Source organism: Pseudophryne corroboree, chromosome 2, assembly GCF_028390025.1.
Source record: "Pseudophryne corroboree isolate aPseCor3 chromosome 2, aPseCor3.hap2, whole genome shotgun sequence".
Taxonomy (NCBI): domain Eukaryota; kingdom Metazoa; phylum Chordata; class Amphibia; order Anura; family Myobatrachidae; genus Pseudophryne; species Pseudophryne corroboree.
The window spans coordinates 138,589,634-138,614,581 of NC_086445.1; the positions used below are offsets into that span (position 1 = coordinate 138,589,634).

General features: G+C 49.0%; 1 protein-coding gene across 1 annotated transcript in view; it reads left to right on the plus strand.

The window, feature by feature from the left end:
- The window catches only part of LOC134990638 (WD repeat-containing protein on Y chromosome-like), a 146,993-nt gene that overhangs the window by 121,130 nt on the left and 915 nt on the right, over positions 1-24,948 (plus strand). Inside the window, exons 24-28 of the mRNA XM_063950709.1 lie at positions 330-422; positions 507-565; positions 9,870-10,011; positions 11,545-11,584; positions 23,852-23,940. Coding sequence (XP_063806779.1) covers positions 330-422; positions 507-565; positions 9,870-10,011; positions 11,545-11,584; positions 23,852-23,940 — 423 coding nt within the window. The remainder of the gene's footprint in view (positions 1-329; positions 423-506; positions 566-9,869; positions 10,012-11,544; positions 11,585-23,851; positions 23,941-24,948) is intronic.

Genomic DNA, 24,948 nt, shown 5'->3' on the forward strand with positions numbered 1-24,948 from the left:
AGGCCGCCCCTAAGCACAACATGACTGCCCCCTCCATTATAAAAATGTAATTATTAGCTTATCAGTCCTAGCTTGGTGTTTTATATATATATATATATATATATATATATATATATATATATAGAGAGAGAGAGAGAGAGAGAGAGAGAGAGAGAGAGAGAGAGAGTTGGCCCTAAAGCAGATACTGGCTCTTTAGTAAAATAGCTTTGCTAGAGCTTTAGTGGCTTACAGATGATACGATATTTGCTACTACTGTAATGACCAATAGCTGCATATCGCTGGACAGTACTAGTCAGTGGTCTAACATTAGGACATATCTTTTGCCACAGCAACAGACAACACCATCAGCAAGATCTTGTTTCTGGCCTCACGGACAGCGGATCTACATGTGGCCGCGTCTCTGGTCTCCAATGGGCCGCTAGGTAACGTATTACACAAATGTAGGAATTGCAATAACGATGTGCACTTGTGGTGAAGTAAAACCCAGTTTTTTTTATGTATTAAAGGCACTGTCAACTTTTGGAATGTCTACAACAGAGGAAAACTGGCAGCGAGTTTTAGACCAGTAAGTGTCCGTCTTACACAGGATGACAATTAAAGTCCTCTTACTAGTAAATTGCCAGAGTACATTCACATAGGAGGTATCGCCAGTGGCATCGGGCCACAGCAAAAACATTTTGTTACATTCATTCCTATGCCTCAAGCCAGGTCTTACTTTATAGCTGGCTGGTTGTTTACACACTATGGAGGCGCCCATTTTGTGTGAGGTCATGTGGCCAGGCTAATAATGCACAGGGAGTCAGTGACTCGTACACTGTGGTCATGTCTCATAGTTACGCTTTGGTCAGTACTGTGTCAGCCTACAAATTGTTGCCACCACTCTGATGTGTGTTCCTTAATCACTAAAATAGAAATTTAAATTATCATGAAATCATTCTAAAAGTGTTGCTTAAAGAAGATAAAAAGAAAATATAATCTCATATATATTTTTAAATATTTTATTGAAAAAAAACCCCACACCTGTGCCCTTAGGCCTCCCCTGTAACTCTACCTCCAATGACAATAGATCCCCCAGTAGCAATAGATGGCATTATCCCCCATCTCCCATAACCCCACTCCCACTAGTGCCCATAAATCCCCACTGTGACAATACATCCACCCATGTATCATACAGTTAATATTAGCATCCCGTTTGCCCCCCTTCCAAGACCAAAAAACCTTTTATTGGGCATTATCCAGCCCGAACTGCCCAGTGTTTAAAGATAGCACTCTCCCCCCTTGTGGTATGACACCCCCTCCCTCCCCCCTAAATCAGGCAGATCCCAGCAGAGCGTGTGTCAGGCCCCCATGATGCAGCTGATCAGCCTTAGGCCGGCTACACCATAGAGCGATCTCAGCACAATATTTTGTGTCTGGCTCCTGTGGTCACATGCAATATATCGGCTGTGCTGCACGACCAATCAGATGATAGCACATGCAGCACCGTGCAGGGTAATGAAGGCCAAATGTGTAACACGGATAAAATATTTTGGCCCTTCGGCTGGCATATTGTCCAGGTACACGTTGCTCTAGTGTGTACTAGAGATGAGCGCCTGACATTTTTCGGGTTTTGTGTTTTGGTTTTGGGTTCGGTTCCGCGGCCGTGTTTTGGGTTCGAACGCGTTTTGGCAAAACCTCACCGAATTTTTTTTGTCGGATTCGGGTGTGTTTTGGATTCGGGTGTTTTTTTCCAAAAACACTAAAAAACAGCTTAAATCATAGAATTTGGGGGTCATTTTGATCCCAAAGTATTATTAACCTCAAAAACCATAATTTACACTCATTTTCAGTCTATTCTGAATACCTCACACCTCACAATATTATTTTTAGTCCTAAAATTTGCACCGAGGTCGCTGTGTGAGTAAGATAAGCGACCCTAGTGGCCGACACAAACACCGGGCCCATCTAGGAGTGGCACTGCAGTGTCACGCAGGATGTCCCTTCCAAAAAACCCTCCCCAAACAGCACATGACGCAAAGAAAAAAAGAGGCGCAATGAGGTAGCTGTGTGAGTAAGATTAGCGACCCTAGTGGCCGACACAAACACCGGGCCCATCTAGGAGTGGCACTGCAGTGTCACGCAGGATGGCCCTTCCAAAAAACCCTCCCCAAACAGCACATGACGCAAAGAAAAAAAGAGGCGCAATGAGGTAGCTGACTGTGTGAGTAAGATTAGCGACCCTAGTGGCCGACACAAACACCGGGCCCATCTAGGAGTGGCACTGCAGTGTCACGCAGGATGGCCCTTCCAAAAAACCCTCCCCAAACAGCACATGACGCAAAGAAAAAAAGAGGCGCAATGAGGTAGCTGACTGTGTGAGTAAGATTAGCGACCCTAGTGGCCGACACAAACACCGGGCCCATCTAGGAGTGGCACTGCAGTGTCACGCAGGATGTCCCTTCCAAAAAACCCTCCCCAAACAGCACATGACGCAAAGAAAAAAAGAGGCGCAATGAGGTAGCTGTGTGAGTAAGATTAGCGACCCTAGTGGCCGACACAAACACCGGGCCCATTTAGGAGTGGCACTGCAGTGTCACGCAGGATGTCCCTTCCAAAAAACCCTCCCCAATCAGCACATGATGCAAAGAAAAAGAAAAGAAAAAAGAGGTGCAAGATGGAATTATCCTTGGGCCCTCCCACCCACCCTTATGTTGTATAAACAAAACAGGACATGCACACTTTAACCAACCCATCATTTCAGTGACAGGGTCTGCCACACGACTGTGACTGATATGACGGGTTGGTTTGGACCCCCCCCAAAAAAGAAGCAATTAATCTCTCCTTGCACAAACTGGCTCTACAGAGGCAAGATGTCCACCTCATCTTCACCCTCCGATATATCACCGTGTACATCCCCCTCCTCACAGATTATCAATTCGTCCCCACTGGAATCCACCATCTCAGCTCCCTGTGTACTTTGTGGAGGCAATTGCTGCTGGTCAATGTCTCCGCGGAGGAATTGATTATAATTCATTTTAATGAACATCATCTTCTCCACATTTTCTGGATGTAACCTCGTACGCCGATTGCTGACAAGGTGAGCGGCGGCACTAAACACTCTTTCGGAGTACACACTTGTGGGAGGGCAACTTAGGTAGAATAAAGCCAGTTTGTGCAAGGGCCTCCAAATTGCCTCTTTTTCCTGCCAGTATAAGTACGGACTGTGTGACGTGCCTACTTGGATGCGGTCACTCATATAATCCTCCACCATTCTATCAATGTTGAGAGAATCATATGCAGTGACAGTAGACGACATGTCCGTAATCGTTGTCAGGTCCTTCAGTCCGGACCAGATGTCAGCATCAGCAGTCGCTCCAGACTGCCCTGCATCACCGCCAGCGGGTGGGCTCGGAATTCTGAGCCTTTTCCTCGCACCCCCAGTTGCGGGAGAATGTGAAGGAGGAGATGTTGACAGGTCGCGTTCCGCTTGACTTGACAATTTTGTCACCAGCAGGTCTTTCAACCCCAGCAGACCTGTGTCTGCCGGAAAGAGAGATCCAAGGTAGGCTTTAAATCTAGGATCGAGCACGGTGGCCAAAATGTAGTGCTCTGATTTCAACAGATTGACCACCCGTGAATCCTTGTTAAGCGAATTAAGGGCTGCATCCACAAGTCCCACATGCCTAGCGGAATCGCTCCCTTTTAGCTCCTTCTTCAATGCCTCCAGCTTCTTCTGCAAAAGCCTGATGAGGGGAATGACCTGACTCAGGCTGGCAGTGTCTGAACTGACTTCACGTGTGGCAAGTTCAAAGGGCATCAGAACCTTGCACAACGTTGAAATCATTCTCCACTGCACTTGAGACAGGTGCATTCCATCTCCTATATCGTGCTCAATTGTATAGGCTTGAATGGCCTTTTGCTGCTCCTCCAACCTCTGAAGCATATAGAGGGTTGAATTCCACCTCGTTACCACTTCTTGCTTCAGATGATGGCAGGGCAGGTTCAGTAGTTTTTGGTGGTGCTCCAGTCTTCTGTACGTGGTGCCTGTACGCCGAAAGTGTCCCGCAATTTTTCTGGCCACCGACAGCATCTCTTGCACGCCCCTGTCGTTTTTTAAAAAATTCTGCACCACCAAATTCAAGGTATGTGCAAAACATGGGACGTGCTGGAATTTGCCCATATTTAATGCACACACAATATTGCTGGCGTTGTCCGATGCCACAAATCCACAGGAGAGTCCAATTGGGGTAAGCCATTCCGCGATGATCTTCCTCAGTTGCCGTAAGAGGTTTTCAGCTGTGTGCGTATTCTGGAAAGCGGTGATACAAAGCGTAGCCTGCCTAGGAAAGAGTTGGCGTTTGCGAGATGCTGCTACTGGTGCCGCCGCTGCTGTTCTTGCGGCGGGAGTCCATACATCTACCCAGTGGGCTGTCACAGTCATATAGTCCTGACCCTGCCCTGCTCCACTTGTCCACATGTCCGTGGTTAAGTGGACATTGGGTACAACTGCATTTTTTAGGAGACTGGTGAGTCTTTTTCTGACGTCCGTGTACATTCTCGGTATCGCCTGCCTAGAGAAGTGGAACCTAGATGGTATTTGGTAACGGGGGCACACTGCCTCAATAAATTGTCTAGTTCCCTGTGAACTAACGGCGGATACCGGACGCACGTCTAACACCAACATAGTTGTCAAGGACTCAGTTATCCGCTTTGCAGTAGGATGACTGCTGTGATATTTCATCTTCCTCGCAAAGGACTGTTGAACAGTCAATTGCTTACTGGAAGTAGTACAAGTGGGCTTACGACTTCCCCTCTGGGATGACCATCGACTCCCAGCGGCAACAACAGCAGCGCCAGCAGCAGTAGGCGTTACACGCAAGGATGCATCGGAGGAATCCCAGGCAGGAGAGGACTCGTCAGACTTGCCAGTGACATGGCCTGCAGGACTATTGGCATTCCTGGGGAAGGAGGAAATTGACACTGAGGGAGTTGGTGGGGTGGTTTGCGTGAGCTTGGTTACAAGAGGAAGGGATTTACTGGTCAGTGGACTGCTTCCGCTGTCACCCAAAGTTTTTGAACTTGTCACTGACTTATTATGAATGCGCTGCAGGTGACGTATAAGGGAGGATGTTCCGAGGTGGTTAACGTCCTTACCCCTACTTATTACAGCTTGACAAAGGGAACACACGGCTTGACACCTGTTGTCCGCATTTCTGGTGAAATACCTCCACACCGAAGAGCTGATTTTTTTGGTATTTTCACCTGGCATGTCAACGGCCATATTCCTCCCACGGACAACAGGTGTCTCCCCGGGTGCCTGACTTAAACAAACCACCTCACCATCAGAATCCTCCTGGTCAATTTCCTCCCCAGCGCCAGCAACACCCATATCCTCCTCATCCTGGTGTACTTCAACACTGACATCTTCAATCTGACTATCAGGAACTGGACTGCGGGTGCTCCTTCCAGCACTTGCAGGGGGCGTGCAAATGGTGGAAGGCGCATGCTCTTCACGTCCAGTGTTGGGAAGGTCAGGCATCGCAACCGACACAATTGGACTCTCCTTGTGGATTTGGGATTTCAAAGAACGCACAGTTCTTTGCGGTGCTTTTGCCAGCTTGAGTCTTTTCAGTTTTCTAGCGAGAGGCTGAGTGCTTCCATCCTCATGTGAAGCTGAACCACTAGCCATGAACATAGGCCAGGGCCTCAGCCGTTCCTTGCCACTCCGTGTGGTAAATGGCATATTGGCAAGTTTACGCTTCTCCTCCGACAATTTTATTTTAGGTTTTGGAGTCCTTTTTTTACTGATATTTGGTGTTTTGGTTTTGACATGCTCTGTGCTATGCCATTGGGCATCGGCCTTGGCAGACGACGTTGCTGGCATTTCATCGTCTCGGCCATGACTAGTGGCAGCAGCTTCAGCACGAGGTGGAAGTGGATCTTGATCTTTCCCTAATTTTGGAACCTCAACATTTTTGTTCTCCATATTTTAATAGGCACAACTAAAAGGCACCTCAGGTAAACAATGCAGATGGATGGATTGGATACTAGTATACAATTATGGACGGGCTGCCGAGTGCCGACACAGAGGTAGCCACAGCCGTGAACTACCGCACTGTACTGTGTCTGCTGCTAATATATAGACTGGTTGATAAAGAGATAGTATACTCGTAACTAGTATGTATGTATAAAGAAAGAAAAAAAAACCACGGTTAGGTCACTGGTATATACAATTATGGACGGGCTGCCGAGTGCCGACACAGAGGTAGCCACAGCCGTGAACTACCGCACTGTACTGTGTCTGCTGCTAATATATAGACTGGTTGATAAAGAGATAGTATACTCGTAACTAGTATGTATGTATAAAGAAAGAAAAAAAAACCACGGTTAGGTCACTGGTATATACAATTATGGACGGGCTGCCGAGTGCCGACACAGAGGTAGCCACAGCCGTGAACTACCGCACTGTACTGTGTCTGCTGCTAATATATAGACTGGTTGATAAAGAGATAGTATACTCGTAACTAGTATGTATGTATAAAGAAAGAAAAAAAAACCACGGTTAGGTCACTGGTATATACAATTATGGACGGGCTGCGGAGTGCCGACACAGAGGTAGCCACAGCCGTGAACTACCGCACTGTACTGTGTCTGCTGCTAATATATAGACTGGTTGATAAAGAGATAGTATACTCGTAACTAGTATGTATGTATAAAGAAAGAAAAAAAAACCACGGTTAGGTGGTATATACAATTATGGACGGGCTGCCGAGTGCCGACACAGAGGTAGCCACAGCCGTGAACTACCGCACTGTACTGTGTCTGCTGCTAATATATAGACTGGTTGATAAAGAGATAGTATACTCGTAACTAGTATGTATGTATAAAGAAAAAAAAAAAACCACGGTTAGGTGGTATATACAATTATGGACGGGCTGCCGAGTGCCGACACAGAGGTAGCCACAGCCGTGAACTACCGCACTGTACTGTGTCTGCTGCTAATATATAGACTGGTTGATAAAGAGATAGTATACTCGTAACTAGTATGTATGTATAAAGAAAGAAAAAAAAACCACGGTTAGGTCACTGGTATATACAATTATGGACGGGCTGCCGAGTGCCGACACAGAGGTAGCCACAGCCGTGAACTACCGCACTGTACACTGGTTGATAAAGAGATAGTAGTATACTCGTAACAACTAGTATGACGACGGTATAAAGAATGAAAAAAAAACCACGGTTAGGTGGTATATAATACAATTATGGTTGGACGGACTGCCTGCCGAGTGCCGACACAGAGGTAGCCACAGCCGTGAACTACCGCACTGTACACTGGTTGATAAAGAGATAGTAGTATACTCGTAACAACTAGTATGACGACGGTATAAAGAATGAAAAAAAAACCACGGTTAGGTGGTATATAATACAATTATGGTTGGACGGACTGCCTGCCGAGTGCCGACACAGAGGTAGCCACAGCCGTGAACTACCGCACTGTACACTGGTTGATAAAGAGATAGTAGTATACTCGTAACAACTAGTATGACGACGGTATAAAGAACGAAAAAAAAACCACGGTTAGGTGGTATATATTATAATACAATTATGGATGGACGGACTGCCTGCCGAGTTCCGACACAGAGGTAGCCACAGCCGTGAACTACCGCACTGTACACTGGTTGATAAAGAGATAGTAGTATACTCGTAACAACTAGTATGACGACGGTATAAAGAACGAAAAAAAAACCACGGTTAGGTGGTATATATTATAATACAATTATGGATGGACGGACTGCCTGCCGAGTTCCGACACAGAGGTAGCCACAGCCGTGAACTACCGCACTGTACACTGGTTGATAAAGAGATAGTAGTATACTCGTAACAACTAGTATGACTATGACGACGGTATAAAGAAAGAAAAAAAAAACCACGGTTAGGTGGTATATAATACAATTATGGATGGACGGACTGCCTGCCGAGTGCCGACACAGAGGTAGCCACAGCCGTGAACTACCGCACTGTACTGTGTCTGCTGCTAATATAGACTGGTTGATAAAGAGATAGTATACAATACTACTAATATACTGGTGGTCAGGCACTGGTCACCACTAGTCACACTGGCAGTGGCACTCCTGCAGCAAAAGTGTGCACTGTTTAATTTTAATATAATATTATTTATCATGTACTCCTGGCTCCTGCTATAACAACCTGCAGTGCTCCCCAGTCTCCCCCACAATTATAAGCTTTATATACAATACATTGATGTGCAGCACACTGGGCTGAGCAGTGCACACAGACTGAGTCACTGTGTGACTGTGTATCGTTTTTTTCAGGCAGAGAACGGATATATTAAATAAAACAAACAACTGCACTGTCTCTGGTGGTCACTGGTCACTGTGGTCGTCAGTCACTAAACTCTGTCTGCACTCTGCACTCTCTTCTAATCTACAGTATCACAGCAATCTCTCTCTCTCTCTCTCTTCTAAATCTAATCTAAATGGAGAGGACGCCAGCCACGTCCTCTCCCTATCAATCTCAATGCACGTGTGAAAATGGCGGCGACGCGCGGCTCCTTATATAGAATCCGAGTCTCGCGATAGAATCCGAGCCTCGCGAGAATCCGACAGCGTCATGATGACGTTCGGGCGCGCTCGGGTTAACCGAGCAAGGCGGGAAGATCCGAGTCGCTCGGACCCGTGAAAAAAAAAGTGAAGTTCGTGCGGGTTCGGATTCAAAGAAACCGAACCCGCTCATCTCTAGTGTGTACCCATCTTAATGGGAGAACTGAGTCCCCTTCTCACACTCTTGTTACTGGCTCATAATTATCTGCCCTATCATCTTTTAAACCTGTGTGTAATATCACCACTAATCTTCCCATTTTCCAAGCTAGTTATCTCTCCTTAACAACACTTTTTCAGTCACCAAAACCTGCTACTGCTGCTTGTACAATTGCACAATAGGGGTAATTCAGACCTGATCGCACGCAGACGTTTTTTTTTGCAGTGCTGCGATCAGATAGTTGCCGCCTACAGAGGGAGGGGGTAGTTGATGTGCAGGGGTGCAAACGCTTGTGCAGAGAGCTGTACAAACAGAAGTTTGTTCAGTCTCTGCACAGCTCAGGACTTACTCAGCCGTTGTGATGATCCAGCCAGAAGCTGACGTCAGGAATCCTCCCTCCAAACGGGTTCACTACGGCTGGCCGGCGGTCGGGCTCCCGGCGACCAGCATCCCGGCGCCGGGAGCCCGACCACCGGCTTACCGACAGCTTGGCGAGCGCAAATGAGCCCCTTGCGGGCTCGCTGCGCTCGCCACGCTACGGGCACGGTGGCGCGCTACGCGCGCCACACTATTTTATTCTCCCTCTATGGGGGTCGTGGACCCCCACGAGGGAAAATAATTGTCGGTATTCCGGCTGTCGGGCTCCCGGCGCCGGTATACTGAGCGCCGGGAGCCCGACCGCCGGCAAACAGAAGACCACCCCTCCAAACGGCTGGGCACACCTGCGTTTTTCCGGACACTCCCTAGAAACAGTCAGTTGACACCCACATATAGCCTCTTCCTGTCACTCTTCTTGCGATCGCCGGTGCAATCACTTTCTTCGTTAAATCCGTTGATGTCCGGCGATCCCCGTCGCGGGCAGCTGACGCACGTGCGCATTGCAGAGCATATGCATGCGCAGTTCAGACCTGATCGCACCGCTGCAAAAAAAGCTAGCATGCGATCGGGTCTAAATGACCCCCAATATTCCATAACTTCTCTATTTTCCACATCCCTGTGTCCCCCACTCTTATCTTTACTGGTTATTGCAGCTTCCTTCTCTATTGCTGTCTACGCAGCAACCAATCTGAATAAAGCCTCATATTATGTCGTTGTTTCTTCTCTTCCTTTAGTCCAAGATTGGGACACAAATATGTAGCCTTGCAGTTACAAATGACAACACGCTGCTCTATGTATCGGACGACCTTGGCTACATATATATTTATGATATTAAAGACTATGCACTGTGTCAGACAGAAAAAAATCCCCCAAAGTGTAAGTGGAAATTTGTATTATACATTATTTGAGTTATATATTGGATTGGGTCATATTTACAGGCATGTAACATTAAAATAACATGTAATGCTGTGCAGTGACGTGCACCAGGCTGAACCAGCCAGGGGGAGTAATGCCATAACAGGGGAGACACTCTGTATGGGGTCCCCCTGCCATCACATTAAACTCCCCCAAAACCGGTCATCCTAGGGCTGGAATTCCTCGGAAAGTGGGGCCTCCAGAAAAAATTAATGGGATACCCCCTCCTGAGCAACAACCAGCCCCCTGGTGGCGGTAGGTGCGGGGTTCATGACATGCTAATATTGTTCTTTACAGGCGGCATACAGGTCCCAGCAAGCCTGCCCCAGCATGCCGGCACTTGGAGAACCACAAATGCCTGCATGCCTGGACATTCAGGGCCCACTGGCACATGTAGTCCTCCTGTAAAGAAAATATTAAAATAAATACACAACACATTTAAAAAAAAAACTTTATTGTACAGGGTCTTCACCTGGGGGCAGCGGTCTTTGGGCAGCTCTTTTCCATGGCTGCCGCCTCCCTAGGACTTCTGGAGTCTTCTGTCTTCACCTGGGGGGCAGCTGCTTCCCCAGGGCTTCCGCATCTTCACCTTGGGTGCGGTGGCCTTTGGACAGCTCTTTTCCATGGCTGCCGCCTCTCAAGGGCTTCCCGGCGTCTTCTTTCTTTAGGAGCTCTTGCACGCTCCTTCCCCGCCGGCGGACTGACAGCCGCCGTCTCGCAGTGGCTTCTATAGGCCAGCCCTGAGGGGCGGGGTGATGACGCTGCGAGCTGTGATTGGCTCACGGCGCCCATCTTAGATCTCAAAAATGACGCTACCAGTGGCATTTTTTAAATTGGAACTGCTCCGCAACTCTGCAAAATGACAGACAGGGACTGGATCCAAGAGGATCCAGTCCTGCCGTCATGCCAGCCATCCCCACCGGGTCCTGCCTGTCGCTCACGCCCGCACCTGCTCCGCACATCCCGCTGTCCAATCAGTGATGACAGCGGATCCATCACTGGACAGCTGTATCTAGTGACAGATCCGCTGTCCAATCACTGGCTGACAGGGGCGTACTTTTCATGTGCAGTGAAAGTACTCCCCTGTCACTGAGGCACTTATACAAGTGCCGCTTTCACAGTTATTTTGAATGGGATTTTATTGCCCACGGCTTGGCCCTGCCCCTGTCCGTCCTCGCTCCTGCACCTTTCACATTGTCAATGGGAGGCACCGCTATCGGTGCCTCCCAAACTTAATTTTAATGTCAAAATGGTTATTATAATAAAAAGCAGGTACTTATGACACACAATCTGTCTCATAAGTATCTTCTTTGTATTATTTTAACCACTAATGACAGGGGAGGCACTGCCTCCCCTGACTGCACGTCCCTGATGCTGTGTCTATGGGAGATATTTCATTTCATTTATTACTATTACTACATGATAACGTATAACATAAATGACAAAAAAAATCCATAGATGTTAAATACTGTGTTAAAATGTTTATTTCCATAGGCATTGGTCAGTGGAGGGCTCATGTAGACATCATAACAACGTGAGTAACATTCAATGTACTTTTTTTGCACACACATATATATGTGTATATATATATATATATATATATATCTATCTATCATACACACACACTAAGATCTATTTTTGTGAATGAACTACATGGCTGCCACGGATTAAGTTGGTGGCTGCAGCACTGAGGGGCTGAGTACCTTGTTTCCTGGTGCTGTAGGAGGGTCAGGAGGCCCTTCGTCTTTTCTAGGAACAAATCTGGTTTTTGTAATTTATTCCACAAATTTTTATTGCACGCAAAACCTTCTGAAGAGGATTGAGATATTTCATGCTTATGATTAGTGCTACATGATGTCATATTTGAGTAATTATCTCAAGATGATATTAATAGTTCCTAATTACTTGGAATAGTTCCAGTTCTTACGCATTACATTTTAGAAGTGGCTGACATTTGTGTTTCTTGTCAGCATAATCTAGAGATCTGTTGTAAACACTGCCTACTGGGCACCTGTCTGCTAGTCGCTGTTGGCAAATAACAGCACTTGCAGTTCTAGGACAAAAAATAGGATTCTGTGTAACCTCTTGAAAGAAGTATGTTTGCAGTGGCGCACCCAGGGGGGGTTTCCCAGCACCCAGAAACCCCCCTCCCCTTAGCTGCATGAGAATTATTAATGGCTGTCTAGCGTCCTCTGCAGCCTGCTGTCTACCTGGTGGCACTTGTAAGTGCAATAAAAGTTTACTTTATTTTAACTATAGTACATATATATCCATGTGCATACATATATACACATGTATATACATACATACATATAAACACACACACATATGATATATATATACATGTGTATATATATATATATGTGTACTGTATGTGTGTGTACATATATATATATATATATATATATATATATATGTATGTATGCATGTTTAATATGCTATGTGTATATGTATGTGTGTGTGTATGTATGTATATCTCCTATATATTTGCCTTAATCTGTGACTCTGTGCCCGTAACGCTGGGCGGAGTCACAGAGCTGGGCGGAGTCAACTGCATCTGCTGCAGGGAGCTACCCCATACCCAGCGCCAGCAGCAGTCAGGTGCAAGACCCTACCTTACAGCATAGGAGGTGAGGATAGCCACTAGCTGCCGGCTGCTGTGCCTGTCCTCCCCCCCCCCCCCCCCCCCCTGTGCAGTGCGGGTCCTGAAAAGGGGGCGGAGCTACGGCGTCACGAAGAGGAGGAGCTACACGGACTAGAGGGGCGGAGCTACACGGGTCCAGACAGCTGAACAGTGGTGGAATCAGCATTGCAGTGACGGCCAGCCAGACTTGGTAAGTGGATGGTGAGAGAGAAATGTGTGTGCGTGTGTGTATATAGTGGGGGTGTGTGTGTGTGTGTGTATATATGGTGGGGTGTGTGTGTTTGTATATATGTGTGAATTGTGTGTGTGTGTGTGTGTGAGGTATGTCTGTGTGTGCGCACTTTATGGACGCCACTGCTGGGGGGGCCATTACATGCAAGGACGCTACTAATATAGGGGGGGCATTACGTATAAGGACGCTACTAATATAGGGGGGGCATTACGTATAAGGACGCTACTACTATAGGGGGGGCATTACGTATAAGGACGCTACTAATATAGGGGGGGCATTACGTATAAGGACGCTACTACTATAGGGGGGGCATTACGTATAAGGACGCTACTACTATAGGGGGGGTATTACGTATAAGGACGCTACTACTATAGGGGGGGCATTACGTATAAGGACGCTACTACTATGGGGGGGCATTACGTATAAGGATGCTACTACTATAGGGGGGCATTACGTATAAGGAGGCTACTAATACTGGGGGCATTACATATAAGGACGCTACTACTGGGAGGGCATTACATGTAAGGATGCTACTACTACTGGGGGGGCATTATGTATAAGGACGGTACTACTACTGGGGGCACATTATGTATAAGGATGCTACTACTACAGGGGTGGCATTACGTATAAGGACGCTACTATTACTGTTGGGAGGCATTACATATAACTGCTACTACTACTGGGGGGCATTACGTATAAGGACGCTACTACTACGGGTAAGGCATTACGTATAAGGATGCTACTATTACTGTTGTGGGGCATTACATATAACTGCTACTACTACTGGGGGGGCATTATGTATAAGGACACTACTACTATTGGGGGGGGCATTATGTATAAGGACGCTACTACTACTGGGGGGCATTACGTATAAGGACGCTACTACTACGGGTGGGGCATTACGTATAAGGATGCTACTATTACTGCTGGGGAGCATTACATATAACTGCTACTACTACTGGGGGGGCATTATGTATAAGGACACTACTACTATTGGGGGGGCATTACGTATATGGACGCTACTACTACGGGTGGGGCATTACGTATAAGGACGCTACTACTACGGGTGGGGCATTACGTATAAGATGAATAAGATTGTGCTACATTGTGGCGTAATTTTAAATGGGGGTACTATTGTGTGGCCATGCCCCTTAGTTGTGAGACCACACCACTTTTCCCGATGCACAACAAAGGAATATGGGAGGGCGCAAAATTCATAGTTTGCAGGGGGGCGCCGAACACCCTAGCACCGGCACAGGCCACCAGTAGCAAAAGTACACCACGGCCACTGACACTATCTGCAGGGAGGGGAACAGCGCTGATATGGAGGGTACTTGCAGGCAGCGAGTCGCCGCCCGCAGCTCCTCTCCCACCTACACACCATACCTGCCGCCTGACACCCACACCCCAGGGAGAGGGCGCTAGCTCAGGCACCGCTAGATCAGCATCTGCAGCATACACACAAGGGCTGCCATGCTCAGCGGCAAGCGGTGCGGAGCATGTGCAGCGGGACAGCGCCAGGACGGGACACGCACTAATCAACATTGCTGCTGGGCCGGAGCTCCCTCCGTCTGCAGCCTAAGGACGCGCGCCGCACCTCTCCAGGGAAACACCATGCCTGCCCGCCCACAGGGCTCCGGACGCTTACCTATGCTCCGCGATCACAGCAGCTGACGCTGCCATGCAGGATGGAGGAATGACGCCCGTCAGACGGGGCGGACAGTGTGCGGCGGAACGGGGCCAGGAAGGAATGCTGACCACGACCCATTGCTGCTGGGTCGGAGTTCCCTCCCTCTGCAGTCACCATCTCACAGCAGCAGCCTGGACGTTAGTGGCCACCACGACCCACACATCCTTACCTCACACATACCTCACATACCTCACACATGACAGCAAAGGTACACACACTGTGACATCACACCTGTAGCCCACCCCTATATCTGCTAAGTACTCCCCGTCACTATGCCCTGTCACCCTCATCCTGCTCTCTAACTGCCTGTCTGTGTACTGGCCTTCACCCCTCTTACACCATCACCAACCCTCACTAACTACCACAGAGACTATGTGCACTGATATCTGCCCCTCCACCACCTGCAGCGCCCCTGGACCCCTCCCCATCCCCCGCAAACCCCCGCACCTGCCCCTCCACCACCCGTGGCACCCCCACCCACTGCGCCTTCGGACCCCCTACACCACCCGCAGTGTCTTCCAAACCCCTCCCCCATCTGCAGCAGCCCCTCCCCCATCCGCTGCACCCCCGGACCCATCCCCTGCTCCCCCACCCCTCCAGCAACCGCAACACTTTCGGTCCCACTACCCCACCCGCAGCACTCACCCCACCACCAACCACTCCACCTGCGGACCCCCTACACCACCTGCGCCTCCACCACCTACAGCCCCTCCCGATCCACCGCACCCTCACCCCCCTCCCTCCCTCCCCCACCCGCAGCGCCTCCAGGCCCCCTACCTCACCCGCAACACCTGCACCCTTCTCCACCAGCAGCGCCTCCGGAACCCCTCCCCCATCCGCAACAGCCCCTCACCCGCCTCCCCCACCCACAGCACCCCCACCCCTCCCGCATCCCCTGACCCCCTCCCCATTCGCTGAACCCCCGCACTCACCCCTCCCCCATCCGCTGCACCCACTGACCCATCCCCTACACCCCCACCTCTCCAGCAACCGCAACACCTTCGGACCCACTACCCCACCCTCAGCACCCACCCCTCCACCACCCACTGCACCTCCGGACCTCCTACACCACCCGCTCCTCCACCACCTGCAGCCCCTCCCCATCCACCGCACCCCCACCCGCAGCGCCTCCAGGCCCCCTACCTCACCCGCAACACCTGCACCCTTCCACCCTGCAGCGCCTCCGGAACCCCTCCCTCATCCGCAACAGCCCCTCACCCGCCTCTCCCCCACCCACAGCACCTCACCTCTCCCACACTCCCGGACCACCTCCACCATCCGCTGCACCCCCGCACCCACCCCCTATCCCACCCGCGCACACACCCCTCCACCACCTGCAGCACCTCCAGACCCCCTCCCCCATCCACCGCAAATCCACACACCTGTCCCTCCACCACCCGTGGCACCCCCACCCACAGCGCCTACGGACCCCACACCTCAACACACACGGACCCTCCCTCCTCCGGACCCCTAACCCCATTCACTGCACCCCCCCCTCCCACCCGCAACGCCTCCACACCTCCTACCCACCCGCCACACCCTTTCCCACCCGCAGTACCTCTGGAACCCCTCCCCCATCCAGCCCAGCATCTGCCCCTCCCCCACCTGCCCCTCCCCCACACACAACGCCCCCCGGCCCCCTCCCACGGTACCCACCCGCGGCGCCTCCAGACCCCCTATGCCACCCGCCCCTCCACCACCTACATCACCTCCGGACCCCCTCCCCCATCCGCCACACCCCGCATCTGGCTCTCCCCCGCCCGCTGCACCTTTGGATCCCCTACCCCACCCACGCAGCAGGCCCTTCCCAATCCGCATCGCCTACACCATTCGCAACAGCACCGCACCCGCCACTTCCCCACCCACGTTACCCCCGCATCCACCCCTCCCCCACCCACCGCGCCCCCTGGACACCTCCCCCATCCACTGCACACCCGCACCCACCCCTTCCCCATCTGCAGCGCCTTCGGAACCCCTCCTCCATCCGCAACAGCCCTGCAGCTGCCATCCCCCACCTGCGACACCCCTGCTCCTACCCCACCCACAGCGCCTTCATACCCCCTCCCCCATGCGCGGTCCCCACTCCCTAAACCCCTTCCTGTTGCAAGGGACTACGCCCCCTTCACCATCGGAAGGCCTTTCATTGTGCAATATTCAAACACTAACAAAACTAGGAATGCAGGGAATACTCCATATATTGAACCCCAGAAAGGCGTGCAGGGGTTAAAGGGGCGTAGCCCCTTCCGACGGTGTGAAGAGCGCCCCTAGGGCGCGATGAAGCACCTAGTATATATATATGTGTGTAGATATATATATATATATATATATATATATATATATAACACACACACACACACACACACACACACACACACACACACACACACACTAGTTTTACGGACACAGCATATACTGGGTCACCTCAGTCCCCACCCCCGTGATTGGCTCCGCCCAGTTCTGGAAACCCCCCCATGCAAATCCTGCGTTTGCCACTGGTTTGTGAATGAAGCAAGTAGACAAATGAGCAGAAGCCCAGTAATACCAGCTGGAGCAATCTTCTATTCCAAATGAAGATTATTATAAAGAACAATGGGGCAGATGTATTAACCTGGAAAAGGCACAAGGAAGTGATAAACCAGTGATATGTGCAAGGTGATAAACACACCAGCCAATCAGCTCTCATATGTAAATTAACAGTTAGGAGCTGATTGGCTGGTGCATTATCACCTTGCACTTAACACTGCTTTATCACTGGTTTATCACTTCCTTATGCCTTCTCCAGGTTAATACATCTACCCCAGTGTTACAAACAGCGGCGACTTGTTACCTGTCTGGCTACAGGGGGTCTGCATACCTTTCCTCCTGTTTTCCTGGTGACTGATGGATGGCGTCACTGGGAGGCGGGTCTTTGGTCAGGTGGCAGTGGGTGGCGTGGCTCAACTCTAGTACTGCTAAACAGGCTGGCTTCTATGTACTGCATCGGCTGCAGCCCATAGAAGACAGATAGGGTTGACGTTATAGCAGGGGAGTGGCTCTGTTATTGCAGGCGGACTGGCAGTTCAAGGGAAAGAAAACACATCCCCCTGGGACTGCCTGTTTTGTTGTGATTTTCAGGGAGTTTTTCCTATGGGAAATTACTGCAGCCCCTAGGTAAAATCAAACCTAGCACCAGTGATTAAACAATAAAGATTTATTTTATTCAAAAATATGAAATCCTTAAAATACAACCAAGACTCATTGTGATGTTTTAGGGGGATATTCTCAAGAGGTGCAGCACATTTTTGCTAGTCTCCCCCCCTCCCACCCCTTCCATGTCTAAGCATGTTAATTCCTGTAGTGATACTTTCCTTACTGTATTATTAAGGGGTATGTATTAGAGATGAGCGGGTTCGGTTTCTCTGAATCCGAACCCGCACGAACTTCATGTTTTTTTCACGGGTCCGAGCAGACTCGGATCCTCCCGCCTTGCTCGGTTAACCCGAGCGCGCCCGAACGTCATCATGACGCTGTCGGATTCTCGCGAGACTCGGATTCTATATAAGGAGCCGCGCGTCGCCGCCATTTTCACACGTGCATTGAGATTGATAGGGAGAGGACGTGGCTGGCGTCCTCTCCATTTAGATTAGGGTTGAGAGAGAGAGAGAGAGATTGACCTGAGGCTGTGATACTGTAGAAGAGAGTGCAGAGTTTAGTGACTGACGACCACAGTGACCACCAGACAGTGCAGTTGTTTGTTTTATTTAATATATCCGTTCTCTGCCTGAAAAAAACGATACACACAGTGACTCAGTCACATACCATATCTGTGTGCACTGCTCAGCCCAGTGTGCTGCATCAATGTATATATATATCTGACTGTGCTCAGCTCACACAGCTTATAATTGTGGGGGAGACTGGGGAGCACTGCAGTGCCAGTTATAGGTTATAGCAGGAGCCAGGAGTACATAATATTATATTAAAATTAAACAGTGCACACTTTTGCTGCAGGAGTGCCACTGCCAGTGTGACTAGTGACCAGTGACCTGACCACCAGTATATATAATATTAGTAGTATACTATCTCTTTATCAACCAGTCTATATTATCAGCAGACACAGTACAGTGCGGTAGTTCACGGCTGTGGCTACCTCTGTGTCGGCACTCGGCAGCCCGTCCATAATTGTATATACCACCTAACCGTGGTTTTTTTTTCTTTCTTTATAGTCATACTAGTTACGAGTATACTATCTCTTTATCAACCAGTCTATATTAGCAGCAGACACAGTACAGTGCGGTAGTTCACGGCTGTGGCTACCTCTGTGTCGGCACTCGGCAGCCCGTCCATAATTGTATATACCACCTAACCGTGGTTTTTTTTTCTTTCTTTATACATACATACTAGTTACGAGTATACTATCTCTTTATCAATCAGTCTATATTAGCAGCAGACACAGTACAGTGCGGTAGTTCATGGCTGTGGCTACCTCTGTGTCGGCACTCGGCAGCCCGTCCATAATTGTATATACCACCTAACCGTGTTTTTTTTTTCTTTCTTTATACATACATACTAGTTACGAGTATACTATCTCTTTATCAACCAGTCTATATTAGCAGCAGACACAGTACAGTGCGGTAGTTCACGGCTGTGGCTACCTCTGTGTCGGCACTCGGCAGCCCGTCCATAATTGTATATACCACCTAACCGTGGTTTTTTTTTCTTTCTTTATACATACATACTAGTTACGAGTATACTATCTCTTTATCAACCAGTCTATATATTAGCAGCAGACACAGTACAGTGCGGTAGTTCACGGCTGTGGCTACCTCTGTGTCGGCACTCGGCAGTCCGTCCATAATTGTATATACCACCTAACCGTGGTTTTTTTTTCTTTCTTTATACATACATACTAGTTACGAGTATACTATCTCTTTATCAACCAGTCTATATATTAGCAGCAGACATAGTACAGTGCGGTAGTTCACGGCTGTGGCTACCTCTGTGTCGGCACTCGGCAGTCCGTCCATAATTGTATACTAGTATCCAATCCATCCATCTCCATTGTTTACCTGAGGTGCCTTTTAGTTGTGCCTATTAAAATATGGAGAACAAAAATGTTGAGGTTCCAAAATTAGGGAAAGATCAAGATCCACTTCCACCTCGTGCTGAAGCTGCTGCCACTAGTCATGGCCGAGACGATGAAATGCCAGCAACGTCGTCTGCCAAGGCCGATGCCCAATGTCATAGTACAGAGCATGTCAAATCCAAAACACCAAATATCAGTAAAAAAAGGACTCCAAAACCTAAAATAAAATTGTCGGAGGAGAAGCGTAAACTTGCCAATATGCCATTTACCACACGGAGTGGCAAGGAACGGCTGAGGCCCTGGCCTATGTTCATGGCTAGTGGTTCAGCTTCACATGAGGATGGAAGCACTCAGCCTCTCGCTAGAAAAATGAAAAGACTAAAGCTGGCAAAAGCAGTAGCACCGCAAAGAACTGTGCGTTCTTCGAAATCCCAAATCCACAAGGAGAGTCCGACTCCAATTGTGTCGGTTGCGATGCCTGACCTTCCCAACACTGGACGTGAAGAGCATGCGCCTTCCACCATTTGCACGCCCCCTGCAAGTGATGGAAGGAGCACCCGCAGTCCAGTTCCTGATAGTCAGATTGAAGATGTCAGTGTTGAAGTACACCAGGATGAGGAGGATATGGGTGTTGCTGGCGCTGGGGAGGAAATTGACCAGGAGGATTCTGTTGGTGAGGTGGTTTGTTTAAGTCAGGCACCCGGGGAGACACCTGTTGTCCGTGGTAGGAATATGGCCGTTGACATGCCTGGTGAAAATACCAAAAAAATCAGCTCTTCGGTGTGGAAGTATTTCACCAGAAATGCGGACAACAGGTGTCAAGCCGTGTGTTCCCTTTGTCAAGCTGTAATAAGTAGGGGTAAGGACGTTAACCACCTCGGAACATCCTCCCTTATACGTCACCTGCAGCGCATTCATAATAAGTCAGTGACAAGTTCAAAAACTTGGGCCGACAGCGGAAGCAGTCTACTGACCAGTAAATCCCTTCCTCTTGTAACCAAGCTCACGCAAACCACCCCACCAACTCCCTCAGTGTCAATTTCCTCCTTCCCCAGGAATGCCAATAGTCCTGCAGGCCATGTCACTGGCAATTCTGACGAGTCCTCTCCTGCCTGGGATTCCTCCGATGCATCCTTGCGTGTAACGCCTACTGCTGCTGGCGCTGCTGTTGTTGCTGCTGGGAGTCGATGGTCATCCCAGAGGGGAAGTCGTAAGACCACTTTTACTACTTCCACCAAGCAATTGACTGTCCAACAGTCCTTTGCGAGGAAGATGAAATATCACAGCAGTCATCCTACTGCAAAGCGGATAACTGAGGCCTTGACATCCTGGGTGGTGAGAAACGTGGTTCCGGTATCCATCATTACTGCAGAGCCAACTAGAGACTTGTTGGAGGTACTGTGTCCCCGGTACCAAATACCATCTAGGTTCCATTTCTCTAGGCAGGCGATACCGAAAATGTACACAGACCTCAGAAAAAGAGTCACCAGTGTCCTAAAAAATGCAGCTGTACCCAATGTCCACTTAACCACGGACATGTGGACAAGTGGAGCAGGGCAGGGTCAGGACTATATGACTGTGACAGCCCACTGGGTAGATGTATGGACTCCCGCCGCAAGAACAGCAGCGGCGGCACCAGTAGCAGCATCTCGCAAACGCCAACTCTTTCCTAGGCAGGCTACGCTTTGTATCACCGCTTTCCAGAATACGCACACAGCTGAAAACCTCTTACGGCAACTGAGGAAGATCATCGCGGAATGGCTTACCCCAATTGGACTCTCCTGTGGATTTGTGGCATCGGACAACGCCAGCAATATTGTGTGTGCATTAAATCTGGGCCAATTCCAGCACGTCCCATGTTTTGCACATACCTTGAATTTGGTGGTGCAGAATTTTTTTAAAAACGACAGGGGCGTGCAAGAGATGCTGTCGGTGGCCAGAAGAATTGCGGGACACTTTCGGCGTACAGGCACCACGTACAGAAAACTGGAGCACCACCAAAAACTACTGAACCTGCCCTGCCATCATCTGAAGCAAGAAGTGGTAACGAGGTGGAATTCAACCCTGTATATGCTTCAGAGGTTGGAGGAGCAGCAAAAGGCCATTCAAGCCTATACAATTGAGCACGATATAGGAGGTGGGATGCACCTGTCTCAAGCGCAGTGGAGAATGATTTCAACGTTGTGCAAGGTTCTGATGCCCTTAGAACTTGCCACACGTGAAGTCAGTTCAAACACTGCCAGCCTGAGTCAGGTCATTCCCCTCATCAGGCTTTTGCAGAAGAAGCTGGAGACATTGAAGGAGGAGCTAACACGGAGCGATTCCGCTAGGCATGTGGGACTTGTGGATGGAGCCCTTAATTCGCTTAACAAGGATTCACGGGTGGTCAATCTGTTGAAATCAGAGCACTACATTTTGGCCACCGTGCTCGATCCTAGATTTAAAGCCTACCTTGGATCTCTCTTTCCGGCAGACACAAGTCTGCTGGGGTTCAAACACCTGCTGGTGAGTAAATTGTCAAGTCAAGCGGAACGCGACCTGTCAACAACATCTCCTCCTTCACATTCTCCCGCAACTGGGGGTGCGAGGAAAAGGCTCAGAATTCCGAGCCCACCCGCTGGCGGTGATGCAGGGCAGTCTGGAGCGACTGCTGATGCTGACATCTGGTCCGGACTGAAGGACCTGACAACGATTACGGACATGTCGTCTACTGTCACTGCATATGATTCTCTCACCATTGAAAGAATGGTGGAGGATTATATGAGTGACCGCATCCAAGTAGGCACGTCACACAGTCCGTACTTATACTGGCAGGAAAAAGAGGCAATTTGGAGGCCCTTGCACAAACTGGCTTTATTCTACCTAAGTTGCCCTCCCACAAGTGTGTACTCCGAAAGAGTGTTTAGTGCCGCCGCTCACCTTGTCAGCAATCGGCGTACGAGGTTACATCCAGAAAATGTGGAGAAGATGATGTTCATTAAAATGAATTATAATCAATTCCTCCGTGGAGACATTGACCAGCAGCAATTGCCTCCACAAAGTACACAGGGAGCTGAGATGGTGGATTCCAGTGGGGACGAATTGATAATCTGTGAGGAGGGGGATGTACACGGTGATATATCGGAGGATGATGATGAGGTGGACATCTTGCCTCTGTAGAGCCAGTTTGTGCAAGGAGAGATTAATTGCTTCTTTTTTGGTGGGGGTCCAAACCAACCCGTCATATCAGTCACAGTCGTGTGGCAGACCCTGTCACTGAAATGATGGGTTGGTTAAAGTGTGCATGTCCTGTTTATACAACATAAGGGTGGGTGGGAGGGCCCAAGGACAATTCCATCTTGCACCTCTTTTTTCTTTTCTTTTTCTTTGCGTCATGTGCTGTTTGGGGAGGGTTTTTTGGAAGGGACATCCTGCGTGACACTGCAGTGCCACTCCTAGATGGGCCCGGTGTTTGTGTCGGCCACTAGGGTCGCTAATCTTACTCACACAGCTACCTCATTGCGCCTCTTTTTTTCTTTGCGTCATGTGCTGTTTGGGGAGGGTTTTTTGGAAGGGCCATCCTGCGTGACACTGCAGTGCCACTCCTAGATGGGCCCGGTGTTTGTGTCGGCCACTAGGGTCGCTTATCTTACTCACACAGCGACCTCGGTGCAAATTTTAGGACTAAAAATAATATTGTGAGGTGTGAGGTATTCAGAATAGACTGAAAATGAGTGGAAATTATGGTTTTTGAGGTTAATAATACTTTGGGATCAAAATGACCGCCAAATTCTATGATTTAAGCTGTTTTTTAGGTTTTTTGGAAAAAAACACCCGAATCCAAAACACACCCGAATCCGACAAAAAAAATTCGGTGAGGTTTTGCCAAAACGCAGTCGAACCCAAAACACGGCCGCGGAACCGAACCCAAAACCAAAACACAAAACCCGAAAAATTTCCGGCGCTCATCTCTAGTATGTATATCATATGGTGCCAGGACCGTGAACTGACACAATCTCTGCGATTAAGGCTGTAGATTTAAATTGGCAGATTGGTTTTGCTTCTTAAACGATTTCTACTTTAAATCTACAGCTTTAATTGTTGAGTTGGTGCTGGTTTATAGAACTAGCGCACTATTATATATACTCTTACATCTGTGAAAGCCCATTAACAATTTATCAAATCATTCCTTAGGCTGGAGGTGATACAAGATGAGAAGGTGGTGCTGACCTGTTCTAAAGACAGAGCAGTGAGGCTCTTTAGCCTCACTGGAGAACTTATAGGTTAGTTATTTTTCTTATCAAGCTTACCATGTATGCGGTAGATTGACTAGTAATATTGCATTGCCTGGAGTGCTCTTACAATTGTCTGGTAAACTGCTCTCTAACACAAAGCACATACCGATTGAGCAAAAGGATCTTTTCTCTACTTGCCCTCTAAGGGGTCTATTCTTATACAGCGTCCGCATGCAGGTGAGTCAGGAAGTAACACAGTGCTTGTAATCAACAACTGCCCTGAATCAGGAACTTGCTCTTCTCTCCTTTGCTCGAAAGAAAGCAAAGCACATACTTGTTCCTCTGTTCAAAATGACCCTGTCCCTTTTAAATAGTGTCTGTGACTTATACCCCTTTCAGACTAGCAGAAATTTCCCGAGTTATTGCACGTGAACGCACAGCAACCCGGGATTTTGCTTAGTCTGAAAGGGTCCTATAAAGGGATCCTCTTAGAGTCCTGCGCTTTCAGAGGATCTCATCTCCATGGCCTGAGACTGCACCTGTATGTCACTGACTCTGCAATAAGTCCAGCCGCCAGTCTTAAAACGGTCTCATATGGATTGGACCCTTGTACAGAATCCCAGATGTTTCCTGGCTTTGGCAATCTGAAAGGGGTATTATAAATTGGCTCCAGGTCCCGTGCAACTGGGTTAGCATTGGGTGTCTTTTTTTTGCCAAAAATGTGTCTTATTTGCATTGCTGTACAAATAAGAAGTGCAAGCAGGCTGCTGTTTAAAATATGTGGCATGCCTCCATTCTGTGTGCGACTGTGGCTGTATCTGCATACGAAATGCCACGCTACAGTGTTTTCCTAGAAATTTCCTAGCATTTTGTATGCAGCTAAAGACGCAGATGCACACAGAATATAGGCTTTGCCCAGGGCCGGACTGGCCATCTGGCACTTCTGGCATATGCCAGAAGGGCCGATGGGTAGGTGGGCCGGTCCGGTCCCTCAGAGAGCCGGGACGGCCACACACAGCGCAGCGTCCGGCTCTCTGGTTGAGCCGCCCTCACCGG